The 17,437-nt window shown below is 34.7% G+C and overlaps 1 protein-coding gene across 1 annotated transcript in view; it reads left to right on the top strand.

Annotated features, from left to right (window-relative positions):
* LOC120352067 (UDP-glucose 6-dehydrogenase-like) overlaps window positions 1-17,437 on the top strand; it is a 118,579-nt gene that overhangs the window by 78,732 nt on the left and 22,410 nt on the right. The window contains 5 exon segments of the mRNA XM_039431574.1: window positions 3,153-3,290; window positions 5,296-5,460; window positions 6,035-6,232; window positions 9,024-9,171; window positions 9,645-9,739. Of these exon segments, the coding sequence (XP_039287508.1) occupies window positions 3,153-3,290; window positions 5,296-5,460; window positions 6,035-6,232; window positions 9,024-9,171; window positions 9,645-9,739 (744 nt within the window).

Raw genomic sequence — 17,437 nt, 5'->3', positions numbered from 1 at the left:
TCACCTGACGCTAGTGTTCCCGCGCATCTCAAGCCTACTATTTAAAGATTTGAGCCAGCTGGTGACAGGGCAATAACGCTGGAGACACACATGAGGTCTGCTATCTCTTCATAGTGAATGATTTAATAGAATCAACAATAATTAGCAATTGAATAATCACATTTTCTCGAATTTAAAGCTTATTTTCAATTTTAGGTGAAAATGTTACTGAATATTAATTGTAGAGATTTTCATGCTCAATCTACTCCACTTGATTTTTTTTGTTTCAATTGTATCTGAAGCCTGATAATTGGGAATCTATCTGCATTGATTGGGCGGAGCTCCTGAAATTTTTACAGATATGGGACTTGTGGCAGTTGATAGAGCTTATCGATGACTATTTTAGGTATGAATTTGATCAAAATCGTTGGAGCCGTTTCCGAGAAAATCACGAAAAACCCTGTTTTTGACAACATTTTCGCCATTTTAGCCGCCATCTTGAATTGCATTTGATCGAAATTGTTCGTGTCGGATCCTTATAGTGAAAGGACCTTAAGTTCCAAATTTCAAGTCATTACGTCAATTGGGAGATGAGATATCGTGTACACTCATACACTCATACACACACACACACACACACACACACACCACACACACACACACACACACACACACACACACACAACACACACACACACACACACACACACACACACACAACACACACACACACACAACACACACACACACACACACCACACACACACACACACACACACACAACACACACACACACACAACACACACACACACACAACACACACACACCACACACACACACACACACACAACACACACACACACACACACACACACACATACATACATACAGACCAATACCCAAAAACCAGTTTTTTGGACTCAGGGGACCTTGAAACGTATAGAAATTTAGAAATTGGGGTACCTTAATTTTTTTCGGAAAGCAATACTTTCCTTACCTATGGTAATAGGGCAAGGAAAGTAAAATTTGTGAGCAATATTCAACATATACTTATTAAGCTAAAAATACTCCTATATCCTAAAAATATACCTCTTTTACAAAACATCACTGCATTTTGTTTTGCATCAATATATCTTGACTGGTGTCTTGAGAATTTTACATAAGAATTATTGAGCATTAATTCTCCCTCTCTCGTATAAGATATTTTTTGTTGTAGGTAAACATCGTTCTTGCATCTCGACTGTCATTTACATAATATCTCGACTAGTTAATGTCTTGAAAATTTATCATTTTTTAGGACTATTTAGCATCAATACTCCCCCATTCTTATAAATTACTTTTTTTAGTAATTTATCTTCCTCTAAATATTCTTACCTATCTCGACTGTTTAATGTTCTTAGGAAAAAATAATTGTTGTTCGTGTTTGCTGCTGTCACTAAAACACCATTCAAAAGTAGTAAGTTCATGACTGAAACCTGTTCATAATATTTGTCATCAATTAATTAGTTATTCCATTCATTTTTTGTATGTTCCACGTTCAGAGAGTTATTCATTCAGTCATTGTACGATTTATTGCATTCGATGACCTTCAAGATATATTTCTTAACTAAAGTGGGATTTTTTTTGAACGCCATCCTTCCTTATGAACCTATGCTCACAGTAGAAAATAAATCTCACTATATAATATAGGAAGGAATTGGCTTATACATGTAGTGGATAGGAAATTCACGAATGACGCATCATCACGTCTGAACTACTGAACTGATCAATTTGAAACTCTACATATTGATTATTAATTTACTGAGTATGGTTATAGGCCTATTTCAAATTCTTCAGGATTTCAGTAGGTCAAGTTTTTTACTTTCCTTGCCCTACTACCATAGGTAAGGATAGTATTGCTTTCCAAAAAAAATTAAGGTACCCCAATTTCAAGTTTTCTATACGTTTCAAGGTCCCCTGAGTCCAAAAACATGATTTTTGGGTGTTGGTCTCTGTGTGTGTGTGTGTGTGTGTGTGTGTGTGTGTATGTGTATGTCTGTGAACACGATAACTCCATTTCTAATTAACCGATTGACTTGAAATTTTAAACTTAAGGTCCTTATACCATGAGGACACGACAATAAGAAATTCAATAAAATTCAATTCAAGATGGCGGAAAAAATGGCGGATAATTACTAAAAAACCATGTTTTTCACGATTTTCTCGAAAACGGCTCTAACGATTTTTTTTTTTCAAATTTATACCATAGATAGCTATTTAAAAGCCCTATCAACTGACATGAGTCCCATTTCTGGGAAAATTGCAGGAGGTCCGTAATATTCCTGAGAAGAATGAATTTTGTTAAATTCCTATCACGATTTTCTCGAAAATGACTTGACCGATTTATTCCATCAGTTATATATCAGCTCTATCAACTGGAATAAGTCTCCTTCCTGAGAAACTAACAGGGGGTCCACCCCATCCCTGATAAACTTACTTTGTAACCTCTTTCTCGTGCGTGAGGTAGGTAGGTAGAGCAGTTTATTCAAAAGAATACATGTCGATATTTTATTTGCCGAACAGCTGTCTGTTTTGACAACTTTCAAAAAATCCTGAAATTTCATAATTCAAACAAAGGAAAATGTACTCTGAACACAATAACAATAGTATAATCGTAGTTTTAGCCGCCAATCGGCATAATGTTATTCCCCTAAATTATCCTCGTTTAAGAATGAGGCTTATAGATCAATGAGCAAGGAAAGTTGTGTGAGTGTACCACACCAGATTTTTTTAATTAGACCCTTGCGGAGCACGGGTTACCTACTAACACAACAGTGACAGTGAAAATATAATTCCCATGAGTTCTTATGGGATTATTCATACTCACTCGGCCGGGCTGAGTGTGAATAGTCCACTTAGAACCCGTGGGAATTGTATTTTCCTTGTTCAATGTCACTTTTGTGTCCGAATCCAGCTTAAAGTTTCGCTCACACTAGATGGGTTGCTTTTAGTCAATTTACTAGTAAAAATAGGAACTAATCAAACCCGCAAATCGTATCGTATTTACTCGACCAATATCGTACGCCACTTTATCGATTAATTAAACTGAGTCCCCCTTTCGAAACCCTTCAGCTTTTCAGTTTTAATACGGCATTTTATACATTTTTTTCTATATTTAATTTTCGTTTTTCAGCCTGGACTTGATGAGGTTGTGGCCAAATGTAGGGGTAAGAATTTATTCTTCTCCAATGACATTGAAACCAGCATTAAAGAGGCAGACCTTATCTTCATATCAGTCAATACGCCAACAAAGACTTTCGGTAATGGAAAGGTGAGTCTTGCAATTATTGCTTAAATTTTCTACATATTTCTATTGAATATTCTATCTTCTAATTTAGGAATGCCAAAATGTAAATATAATAACATTAAAAAAATACAGATAACTCGAAATGTTGCTGAAAAGCGTGATACTGTTGTGAGGTTGACGTTATAGCAGTGGAGAAAGATAGAAAAATACCGTTGCCGATGCTCTGCCTTTCCACTGCCTTCTATAGAGGATAGCTGATACCGGTATATCTGATGTAATATTTAGCGTTCATTCTTGTTTGTAATAATCAAAATCATTAATTATTATTCAACAAAAATCCAAATTAAATGCTGTAATTCGTTATTAAATCATTAAATTAATAATTCATTAGCATTTGAATAATTGCAATATATCTCAGTAATTTCCATCTCTAATCAAAATTATATTTTCTTTGTTAAGAAAATAATATTATTTAATGATTAAATAATTAATTTTCATAATAATCAAATAATCTGTTGATTAATCATATTTCTACATTAAAAAACGATCCGGCAACGTTGCGGAGCTTAAAAAGGATAGCGTTATCTGCTTTGTCGAATGATAGACAAGGATAGCTAATTAATTAATTTAAGGAGAGACAAAACGCCTATTCAACATAATGTTAACTCTGGGACATATATCTTGTTTTTTTTTTTTTTGAAAAGCAGACCTTTATCTAGTTACTTACACAAGCTTTTTTTGATATGATGAATAAAAAAACTCTAATTTTTTTTAAAGAAATGAGATTTATACGATCAAAAATATAAATATAAAATGATTAATAATTTGGTTTGTAAAAGATATATCCTAATCTCCTTGTGTATGGAACTAGAACTTTATAATAGAAATAATGTCCCAAAATCTGGTGAAGATATCTTTCTCCATTCCTGAGATATCTGTCCCCAAAGTTGAAAAAATGAAATTTACGGCAAATTGAAAAAGAAAATTATTAGTACGTATAGTGTAAATTACTGATAAAATCACGGATGAAATAATGTTCTCTAAAGCTCAAAACACCAAACTCAGAAAATAACCTCAATCACCTTGTTTGAAAACAATAACAGCTGATAATTTTGGAAATACCAGTGTTTACCAACCAGTGTAAATTACTGATAAAATCACGGATGAAATAATGTTCTCTAACAAAACACCAAACTCAGAAAATAACCTCAATCACCTTGTTTGAAAACAATAACAGCTGATAATTTTGGAAATACCAGTGTAAATTACTGATAAAATCACGGATGAAATAATGTTCTCTAACAAAACACCAAACTCAGAAAATAACCTCAATCACCTTGTTTGAAAACAATAACAGCTGATAATTTTGGAAATACCAGTGTAAATTACTGATAAAATCACGGATGAAATAATGTTCTCTAACAAAACACCAAACTCAGAAAATAACCTCAATCACCTTGTTTGAAAACAATAACAGCTGATAATTTTGGAAATACCAGTGTTTACCAACTGTAAAAAAATTATAAAAATAACCTATAATGAAGATGTACATAATGTTGAATATTATTATGGAATTTTGAATCATGAAAGTTCTTATCAGGAAATTTGACATGTAATAGGTTTTTAAAAATAACAATAAAAATATGTCTAGTTGACATAGAGGAATAAATTTTACATCATTGTAGAGCGCGAATTTCAAACTATAATCTTTGCTAAAAAACCAAAAACAAAAACAAGAATTATTTCTGCTGTTTTGTCTCCCCTTAATGTTGACAAATTCTGCCCTTATAACGTGCCCTTCACTGTAGCTGAATTTAAATCATTAGCTATTCAGATTCAATTTGATAGTAATAGTAGTATAATAGTTTTTTGGTAGTTTTTATAGTAGAATTTTGTCAGTTGATCACGCTGTCGCAATAATTTTAGGCATTATTCGGTTCAGTTCAAACTTACTGTGTGCATTCAGCACTTGATTTCTGTATAATATGATTTATTACTCAGTTTTTCCAAAATGAATTTTCTCTTGCAGGGTCGAGCAGCTGACTTGAAGTACGTGGAAAGTGCGGCCAGGATAATCGCCGAGGTGGCTACTGGAAATAAGATCGTAGTGGAGAAGAGTACTGTACCGGTGAGGGCCGCCGAGAGTATTATGACTATTCTGAGGGCCAATCACAAGCCTGGAGTCAGCTATCAGGTATACATAATACAAGTGATAAAAAATACCAGTTTTTTCTTAATAATTTAGCCTTTACAACACTTTCACTCACAATTCAATCCGAACAAGATAAATTTTGAAAATCTTGAATTTATTATTAACTAGCAAGTATCCCGTGCTCCGAAGGATCTGAATAAAAACTTGACATACTGATATCTTGAAGAATTTGAAATAGACCTATAATCATCATCGGTAAATTAAGAATCTATATGCAAAATTTCAAGTTAATCAGTTCAGTAGTTCAGTCGTGATGATGCGTCATTCGTGTATCTCCTATGCCAGCTCTTTCCTTTATTATATTATAGATAGATATTGTTAAGCTAGTTTCACTCATTGAACCATTTTTAAGTCTAGAGATGAATAAGTTGAAAACCTAAACCTAAGTTATAACTATTAAAACCTTCTTCATAACACTTCAAATTCAAATCAAATACAATGTATTCAAGTAATACAATGCATCATAAAAATAATAGATAGGCAAGACTCCACTCACAATTATTATTAAATTCGAACAAAATACATTCAGTACTCAGAATTTGATTTGATTTTGTAGATACTATCGAACCCAGAGTTCCTATCGGAGGGCACGGCTATTGACAACCTGCTGAACGCAGACCGTGTCCTGATTGGCGGAGAGGAGACGGAGGCGGGGCTAGCAGCTGTGGAGGAACTGTGCTGGGTCTACGAGCACTGGATTCCGCGCAACAACATCCTCACAACCAACACCTGGTCTTCGGAGCTCTCTAAATTGGTCAGTAACAGCTAGAATCAATCTGTAAAACTGTTCGAATGTTTCTTTCAAATTACTTGGGCCCGGTTGCACAAAAGCAAGGTTGGAAGGAACATTCTCGATCATAACAAGCTATCGAAGATAGGCTTTGAGGTGAACACTATTGGCAAAAGAATGATAAGGGATGGCATCAAGCGAGCTTGGGGAAGTCCCTATCGAATGTAAAAAGTAAGTTTCATGAGTTTTGAAGGTTTAGTGCCGGTTGAACAAAAGTCGTTAAATTTTAATTGTGATTAATATTACAAGAATCAATCAGAGAAGACTTTTTTGAAAATAAGGCTTTTCTGATTGGTTCTCGTGAAATTGATCAAGATTAGAATTTAACTGGCTTTTGTGCAACCGGGTCTTGGAGTTTTAGAAAGAGTTTACATGAGGCCAGTTGAAAAGCAAGTCTCTTGGTCCAACCAATGTACTTGCTCCAAGTGATTGTTTTGTCTAAATACTCACTTTTACAGAAATTGCAGTTGATCGTGTTTAGACACGTTATCATAAATTTTGATTTTATAATTTCCTGTGATTACAACTTACTATTTTGCTAGACTAATAACAGTGACTTGAGATAACAAGAAGATTGCAAAAGGGAGGATATTTTTTCAGACAGTTAAACATTTAATTACGGATGGAAAAATACCAGAAAAGGTGAAGATTGTGATGTATAAGATGTATTATGTACCTATCTTGTTGTATGGTGCTGAGACATGGACAATGACAGAGAGAGAATGGAGTAGAATACAAGCAGGAGTGATAACATTGAGTGATAATAAGAATTTTAGTGTAGTGTAGCTAAGTGTGAAGAGAACTTAAGATTTAATTCAACTATTGTATAGTTTCTATTCTAGGTGCCGGTTGAACAAAAGCCGGTTAAATTTTAGTCGTGATTAATTTCACGAGAACCAACCAGAGAAACCGTCTCTTCAAAGGTCTCTAATTGGTTATCATGAAATCAATCAGGATTAAAATTTAACGAGAACCAACCAGAGAAACCGTCTTTTCAAAGGTCTCTGATTGGCTCTCATTAAATTAATCAGGATTAAAATTTAACCGGCTTTTGTACAACCGGCACCTAGAATAGGAACTATAAAATAGTTGGATTAAATCTTAAGGTTTCTTCACACTTATCTACACTACACTGAAATTCTTATTATCTCTCAATGTTAAATCCAAGCTATGAATATGTCCCGTTCACATTCGTAGCTTGGATTTAACATTGGGAGGTAGGACGTATTTCAGCGTAGCGTATCTACTAAGTGTGAAGGTACCCTAAGACCCGATCTCATCAAAAACAAAAACTATAATGAGGTTCACGTTATTATGACAGCATTTTATTAGCATTGTACATTGGTGTTGCTATCCTGTTAATAATACCAGGCTGTGCACATGTGAGGAATCTTCTTCAAGTATATATATATATATAAAGTAATATATTTGTATATGTATATTGTATATTGTTTGTACTTTCTAAGAAGAATAAATATAATTTCAATTAGTCAAATTAGTCAAAGCATTCAGCAATGCGCTATAGAAGGCAGTGACAACGCAGAGAATCGACAACGCTGTTGCGTAGTCCTATCTTTACCACTAACATTATAACGTGGACCTCACTATAGGTTTGAGCGGCAGATGAGTCTAATCGGATGATTTCAAATTGGTTCTGGATCTTCTGTAAATATGATCATTTTGTTGGTTTAGAATCAACTGTTACTCAAACCAGGTTTTCATTTTGGTGAAATCGGTCCTAAAACCCTCTGGAAAATTGAATGAGTTGAAGAAAGTTGTAAGCAATAGCTATCTAAATTGGTGAGTTTGAGATGATAAATAGTTAAGATGAATCGAAAAACCTCTAGGAAGTCGCATGAATATGTTACTTATACTCAAGGTCTTTGAAATTATTCAATGGGACATTTTTTATGAAATGGCTAGAATAAATCTCAAACTATAGTCCAAGAGATATTACTTTTAACACGACTCTCACTTAAAAGACAGAGAGGCCCTTTCCTTCACTAATCACTCTCACTACTTACAGCATTCTCCACGTAAAAGATAGAGAGGCCCTTTCCTTCCCCATTCACTCCCACTACTTACAGCATTCTCCCTACTTTTATGTCAGCATTCAATTGTACGCAGCATGCTTACTCCTCTCCACTTCTCTGCCCATGCTACTACAAACTGTGCAAGGATAAACTGTTTTACCCTCTTCATGTTAGAAGTAATATCTCTCGGACTATAGCTATTTTGAAAAATATAATTTTCGTCATATTCATGCAATCTCAGCTGTTTTCCATGCAAGAAATGCCGGTAAATAGCTGTTTTCAGAACAAATAAACATATGATTCTCATTACAGCATACTCTATTGTAATGAAACCATATGTTTTCTCTACAGTCGAGTATTTTTCCTAGTTCCAAAATAGGAACAGCAAAACTGCTACAAAAACCACCTTCAGCGCTCCAGGTGGAAGTTTTGTCAACTACCACAAAATTCCTGATTCGGAATTTATAAACTAGGTTATGTTTATAGAATGCATGTAGTAACTTCTGCACAAGCAGGTAATGTTTTCTATTTCTCAATTATTCCTCTTTGGATTATTATATCAAAAAATAGTGTACGTTACTTAGACGTGAATGTCTTTTGCAGTGCTCGAATGAAATTCTAGTCTCGGCTAACGCCTCGACTAGTAACATTATTCTCGCCTGCAAAAGGTCCCTTCCCGTCCATGTGACGTAAGATACTATTTGTATTTTATTGGATTTTAGGCAGCTAATGCATTCCTCGCTCAAAGGATATCCAGTATTAACTCTTTGTCGGCGGTGTGCGAAGCCACTGGAGCCGACGTTTCAGAAGTGGCTAGAGCTGTCGGTAGGGACTCCCGTATTGGTTCCAAGTTTCTGCAAGCTTCAGTTGGTAAGATTGCATTCCATATCATACCATAGATTCCAGTCTCTATTATATTGAAATAGAAAAATTGACATTAAATCAAGTATCTGATGTTGCTAAGTTTATTGTGACCAAGTTTTAATCATTGACCGTCAATTGAAATCAACTCAAACTATAATGAATAGGAGTTTACATGTAAATGTTTTCCATTTGATTCGTATCAATTCAATTACATTAAATGTCAATTGCTGTGATGGACATTATATGTAATATATGTATTAGTGAAATTAGTGAATCCATGTCGATTGTAGTTTTGAGCCTAGATCAAAAATGTACTGTGACATGTTACAAAATCAGAAATCCAATGATGCAGGAGCTATAAGAAATAAGATCAAATTACCGGATATACAATTATACAATATGTGTATAAAACTTTAGATAGAATCATCTTTATAGTGGAATTATCAGATTCTTATTAATAGTTCTTCTGGAAATTTCAGGTTTTGGTGGTAGCTGTTTCCAAAAAGATATTCTAAATCTTGTGTACATCTGTGAATGTTTGAATCTACCTGAAGTGGCAGCTTATTGGCAACAGGTGAGTAATCCAATTTTTAATTATTGAACTTTTCATTTCATACAATAGAGCGACCGTAACTCATTAATTTAGTCGCTGACTTTGTAATCAAAGCTCCCAGGTTCAATCCGTGGTGCGACCAAGATAAGCTTCTTTGGCCTCTCTTGTGTTTCGGATGGTGACAGTAGGAATGATCCGCGTTTTTTGACCAGGTCACGACCGTTGATCAACTTTGGTTTTGCTATCCTTGTCTATCATTCGTCAAAGCCGGTGGTACTATCCTTTTATAGGTCCGCAACAATGCCAATTAAGTTTTTGACAGTTGTCACGTTATTCTTTATATTTAAATAACGATTAGCCTCCTGCTTGGCATCAGTCGGTAAAGCATGAGATATTTGATATAATCATATAATTAGGTCGTGGTTTTTTAATAGGATTCAGTCTCAAAAAATCTTGATAGGCCTAGGTATGGGCTTCTCCTATAACTCTTGTAATTCAATAAAAATAAATATATATAAATATGATACTTATACTATAGTGTTGAGGAATAAAAATAAATTGCACACCATAAACATTTCATACATATATTAAACAAATAATGCAAAAAATAGATCGAGGCAAAAAATATATAAGAGCGATAAAAAATATAATATAAAAGTAGAACAATAATTGAAATCAGTAAAATATCACAGGCTAAACTTTATATTCTAGATTTATGGCACGAATCATTACCATGTGCCTTTATCTTAAAATCATATGCATTCTTTTGCATGTAGCTGCAATATGCGCTTGCTAATACTTGTCGACTTGGACAATTCAATTAAAAAATGTGTTCTTTAAAAACAACTTGATAAATTAGCCACTAATAATCCAAATATATATATATATATATTAAAATCTCTAGTACTTAGTAGATTTCTTTGTATTGAATATATATTTTATCTCAGGGTGCAAGATTCGGCACCTGACGGAATAGGTAGAGCCATTCATCTAGTGAATTAGAGCTATAACAAACTATCGCAAATTATATTGCAAAATTTAAATATCATATGCATATGTTTTAATAGCCTAGATTTTATACTTCTTTGATTCAATAGAATTTTCTGAAATGTATTGATCTATCTTTTTTCTTTTAATAAAATATCTTTAATACTAATTTTACTTGCGCAAGTATTACTCTTATTAATTTCATAATTTATAATAAAAACCCTTTCGACGAGCTAGCTTTGATTATTAGATTAATTCGAAGCACTAGGGCGCCCATCACTAATTCAATATTTATCACTCATGTGTCGAAAATCTTCTTGTAAGCCGCCGATGTCGATCCAACTCCATGTGGTCCGGGAATATGGTAGCCGGAATCGTCTCTTCCAAGGGGTTATAAATTTATTTGAAATTGAAAATGACTTCTGCTTTACAATAGCATCACAAAGTCCTTTAAGAAATTTAATAATGTGATTTAACTTTAACTTTTACAAATTCATTAGCAAGGTACTACGCTCTAAAATATTTGGGGTCCTCTTATGGTGGCATTTGGCTGGCGAGTGCTGGTTCTCCTTTCTCAATTTTACAAATCTTATTTCCGACTTTCAAATTAACATAAAATTTGAATATCTTAGTCCTCCGCCATTTAGGCTCAAATAGATCGTACAAAAAATATCAAATTATTACTTAGGTTGTACGATTAATAATTTCTTTGCCTTCGAGCCATATCGATAACATAGACTATACAAAGTTTTAACACAAATCCAGTACATTTATATAAATATATAGAAATATTTTTGAATTGGCCTACAGTTGCCGCCTATTAACTGCCGTTTTGCTATTGGTGCATGCAATTTTATTCGGTATTCATGCGCCTGGTACCTCCTATTTCCTGAATACACTTAATTATTTTTATTTGGTTTATTGGTTATGCTCTTTACATGCTAGCTAATATTCTATACATTAATATTAATTTCATGCTACCTAATAATTAGCCACGTGATCATGTGTTTTTTCACATTGCATACCGTTTGATTGCAATAGAGCTCTGCCAAGGGGTTTTGGTCAGATTCTACGTTTCTCGATTTGATCGATCTCTAGGTCACCGATCCGTGAATACATGTACCTAACCTCAATCTTCAAAATATTTTATATAATAATCTATTTATTAGCAACAAATTCCTTCAAATCTTTTTTAGGTTTTTGTACCGTTTAGCCAGAACAAGCTGATGCTATCTAATCTTAGTTATTATCTATTTGGCGATATTAGCCAGTTACTTTATTTTCAGACCTATTACTATTTCGGTTAGGGATTTTTATCTACCCAAATTCGATACTTTACACGCGCCCCTGGGTTTGAATTCAAAATATTTGAGAATCACAATGTTTTTAATGAAAACCCACCCTTCAATACATCGATATATACTATACTTTATTTATAGATTATACTCTCATACTTCTATCACAGTTCGCAGACATATTTGCTGCATCTCCTTTATACCTTTATCAAATACAATAACAAATTCTCCTCCTCAACACACATAAAATATCATAAATATAAACTTCTAAACGCACTCCTCCTGACAACACTTAAACATAGTAATTTTTGAAATCGCCGCTCACAGGGCCGCCAACCTAACTACACACATTTCATGATTCTCACAATTGATTCTTTTCAGACAATAATTTCAATTTACAAAACTTCTGGGCTTATATCTTATAGTACTTCTTAGGTCTTAATATAAATAATTTTCTATACATCAGGTACAATACTTTTCTTTGCTAATGGCTCTTTGGTTTTTTGGTAGCTTGCATTCACTTTAGGTTTTTCAGGTAACAAACGTGGCATCACTAAAGGTAATAAATATAAAACATATAAATAAATATACCAACATTAATAAATATGATAAATAACAATAATAGATAACTTTTTGGGTAAAGTGCTTCTTTTTTATAATCATGTGTTTAACAGACGTTACATTCATTTGATTCTGGTGGCTTTGGCCAGCTGATTGTTGGTTCTATGTTTTACATTGCTTACGTCAGAACTGGTTGTTGAGTCTTGCCAAGTAACCTAGCTTCTACATTTTTCCTCTTTAAAGGTAATTAACAATTCTTAAATATTTTATCCCCGCTTGTGTCCTTTTTTATTTGATGTAACTAATTTAATTACATATTTAAAAATTACTCCCTTGCTTGTTGCAGGTTTTGATAGTTGGAGGGAAACGAAAAATCTGATTTGTTGACACGAGGTGGCATCACCAATATTAAATTTATTACGAAAGGTTAGTAATTGGCTTGATAGTGGTGTTTTCTTTGATTGCTTATCATATTATTTCAAATTCGATGATATTATGTAAAATTGTTGTAGTTTTCCCGTATCCTTTGGCTTTCTGCTTGTAGCTATACTGTAGGCTGGTTGGGTTATCTGCTATCCATTTGTTGATTGTTGAGGCTGTCCTAATTGATAATTTATCTTCATGAATTTAAAGCCCTTGTATCTGGTGTATTCCTTTAAATAATTCCAAGCTTCATTTATGATAATTCCTTTTAATCCATTTTTCTTCCAATCATCCTGTAATTTTAATTCATCTTTCCTCTTATTTTCATCTAATATTCTTGATTTCGGCTCATTATAACTCATTATGCTCAAGACAATAAACATTTTTATAATATTAGCTTCCCAATTATCAATAATAGATTCTTTTAATAACCACATCATATCTACAACACACTCTTTTATTAATATCACAGCCATTATAACAAATAGTATATAATATATCAGAACCTTTATTATCTCCTTAATAGTATAACCTCTAATCATATAGCCAGGTACTTCCATTTTATTTATTTTATTCTTTAATTCCTCCAATCTTATTAGCCACCGTCTGTTCTTTATTAGTCCATCTTCCATTTCCTTGTTGCCCATGCATGAATCCATATTTGTTCTATCAGTTCCATTTTTAATCCATTCATTCGATCCATCTTGCCGGTCACATCGCTGATCATAGCCTTTAAAGCGTATGTGCCGCGGATGCAGGTTGTCGGCTTCCTGTCCTCCTCGGTGTCGGTCCGGGTGTTCTTCTTTGCCCCTTGAAGCGTGCATGCGGCCGGTATGTGGGCGCGTGGTTCCTCCTTTGTCGCTTCTTCCGCCTCCGGGCCTTGCGGTGCATGCTCTTCTCCCGAATGTCGTCCTCCTCGTCCTGATGTCGGCCGTCCGGTGTCCTCGGGCGCTTCCGTCTCCGGGCCTTGCGGTTGGGCGCTCCTCCGGTCCTGCATGTTGTCCTCTCGGTCCGGGTCCTTTGTCTGCTGTGGGGTCGAATGATGCGCGGGTGTAGGCTCTGTGTGTGGATGCATGGTGGTGGTCAAAACAGGTAGTATGGTGACGGTCTCTTGATGCGCGGGTGTGACGTGCAGATACATGGTGGCGGTCTCTGGATATGCGAGCTGCTCTTCCTGCGGTGATGGATCGTCGGCGGGGAATATAAGGCTCAAGAGGTGTTGATGTTTGCGGCTGGTTTTTGGTGGTAGGCTGTCTTGTATTAACATCTGTTTTTCTAATATTTTCGGTTCTTCTACTAATGTTTTCGGTAAATCACTTCTGAATGTGGTGTATGACGTTGAAATATCCTGCTTTTCTTGGTTTGTTTCATTTGAGCTTGTGCTTGTTATATCGGGGGTATCATATAGTCCTGGTTTATTAGCTGTAGTTTTCTGTATATCTGGTGGCGGGTCGTTGGGTGCTGGGTTCCGGGTTTTTTGTTGATTCAATCCTATTGCATGTGCTAATGTATAATTTGTGCTTACTTGTTGAGGTGGCGGTTTATAATTTCTGTTGTAATTGTTCTGTGTGTGATTATTATTTGAGTTTAATCAATCACGGCCATCATAGTGATTCTTACGATTGCTCTGCTGGGCATAGTGGTGGTTGTGCGATTTTGAAATTTTTCATTATTCCAGTTACCATTTCGCCTGTGCTCATAGCGGCGTTCAAATTGAGGGACAGATCGGTAGCGATCATATGATACCGGTTCATAATTTTGGCTGTTATACTGATTAAATTTTGAGTTATGTTGATTTTGTGCGTATCTCTGGTCTTAACGGTGGTTTGATATTGCCATCACAGACTGTATGCCATATAAATGATTTATCAGCTGTTTGCAATCAGTAATGGGTTGTGTGGCGAGTGCCATTCTAACTTGATACGGTAGCTTCTTTAAAATAATACTTGCTAATGCCGATTCATTAATGGGCTCGCTCAATTGAGAATTTTTAAACTGTAGGGCAGTGACGAAAGTGGTACATGCACCGTCTAAGTTAGGGTTGAAATCGCATGATATAATGTCCGCTAGCACGTCCAACTGTTTACTTCTGCTCCAATACTGTTCCAGGAAGACAGCTACAAACTCATCCAATGATGTAAATTCATGGGCTCTACTCCGAAAGAACATCAGGGGTTTGCCAATCAATAAACTAGTCAAACGAAGACGCCACATACTCCAAGAGGTAGGTGCAAGAGTTTGTACTAATTTTATCTGATCAATGAATGGTTGAGGTTGCAAATGGCGATCAGTATTATCAAATTTTCCCAGTCCTTGTAATATACTATGTGCGTTGAGGTTGTCTGTTTGAATCCCTTGAGGTCGTTGTTGAATATGATTTTCTAATGCTGTTATTTTTTCCTGTGTCATCTGCCATTGACTATTATGTGTAATTTTATTAGCGTTTATTTCTTGATTTAATTGAGTCAGAGTGGATTTTTGAATTAGTAGAGTTCCGTTTAAAGCTTTACAGGTTTCTGTATTTTGATTGATGCTACCTTGCAGTTGGTTCAGTTTTGTGGACATATTAATCTGTTTATTTTGTGTTTCTATAATACTGTTAATATTTTTGTCAACTGTAGTTGTTAAATTTTGATTGGCAACGGTAATTTGTTTGTGGATTTCTTGGTGGCAATCGGCCTTAATGTTATTTGTTATATCCTGAATGGGTGTAGTGATTTGTGTGGTTAGGTTATCTATCCTTTCGTTGAGTTCACAGGTAACCGTATCCAACCTTTCCGATAATCCTGCCGTAACTTTATCCTGACTTTCTTTCTGTAGAGTTATCATTGCTTTTAATTCTTCCCTATGATTCTCTACTTTAGTCTCAATATTATCCAACCGTCGTTCTACTGATTTTATAGCGCCTGTGGTCTCTTTCATGCCCTGTTCCACTGTTTGTTTATTTTCCTCTTTTATTGCAGCAATCTCTTTTTTAATCTCCTGCATCATATTATCCATTGTGTTTTGTAACATAATATTGAACATACTGCTAGTTTGTTCCATTATTACCTTTTGAAGCGGATCTAACTCTGTGACTGAAAATATACTTTGTTTGCCCAGGTGTGACTCGGCCTCCGGCGATGCGGGTTCTGCAGGCTGCTCCTCACCCCCTTCAAAGTTGATCTCTGCTATCCGTTGATTCAATGGTGTGTCAGCGGCGTCGATTCGAGTGGATGATAGAGGTTGCATACCTTGTGGATCGAAGACTATCGACCCGACGCTTCCTGGTTCCCTTTCTCGTGGCGTATTGGCATCTACCGTGGTGGGGTTTGATGTGCTTGGAGTTGACAAAGTGGGATCTGTGCAACCGCCGTACATATATGAAACTTCAGAGTTTGCGGGAGTGTGATTCATAGTGTCAAATATGATAAATGCTAATTAAAAAAGTGATAAAATGATAAGCGAAAATGCTTAAAAAAGAGACACAAACCGGGACTTACAGTGAAACAGTGATGTGCAAAGTGTTTGGATACTCAAAGACAAGGTATTTATACTTAAGTTTTTTATAATGCTCTAGTGCCCCCAATGTTTTGTTTTAATTTATTCTTGGCTAGTTTACAGGCTGTGACTTATTTTCCAACTGGCTTAAACACATAATATATTTTTGACTAGAAAGTAATAGCAGTTTAGGCTTATAAAATATAATCTCTCTCTATAAACATGTATTGTTTTACAGTACTAATAATATAAAATTTTCTTTAAAACATATAATTCTTCTTATTTAAAGCTATTGATTCCCCAAAAAGTAATACAAATTTTACTTCGCCAGTTTTCCTCAATACTCGTATAAGTTATCTATAATTTTCAATATGGTTATTGACTTAATTTCAAATAATTATTCAATGAGCTCGGCTCTCATCATCAGTCCCACGTTGGTACGGCATGTTTTATGTCACGTTATTCTTTATATTTAAATAACGATTAGCCTCCTGCTTGGCATCAGTCGGTAAAGCATGAGATATTTGATATAATCATATAATTAGGTCGTGGTTTTTTAATAGGATTCAGTCTCAAAAAATCTTGATAGGCCTAGGTATGGGCTTCTCCTATAACTCTTGTAATTCAATAAAAATAAATATATATAAATATGATACTTATACTATAGTGTTGAGGAATAAAAATAAATTGCACACCATAAACATTTCATACATATATTAAACAAATAATGCAAAAAAATAGATCGAGGCAAAAAATATATAAAGAGCGATAAAAAATATAATATAAAAGTAGAACAATAATTGAAATCAGTAAAATATCACAGGCTAAACTTTATATTCTAGATTTATGGCACGAATCATTACCATGTGCCTTTATCTTAAAATCATATGCATTCTTTTGCATGTAGCTGCGATATGCGCTTGCTAATACTTGTCGACTTGGACAATTCAATTAAAAAATGTGTTCTTTAAAA

Source organism: Nilaparvata lugens, chromosome 6 (assembly GCF_014356525.2).
Source record: "Nilaparvata lugens isolate BPH chromosome 6, ASM1435652v1, whole genome shotgun sequence".
Taxonomy (NCBI): Eukaryota; Metazoa; Arthropoda; class Insecta; order Hemiptera; family Delphacidae; genus Nilaparvata; species Nilaparvata lugens.
The sequence above is the reverse complement of the archived record's forward strand: the minus strand, read 5'-3'. Positions and strand labels throughout refer to the sequence as shown.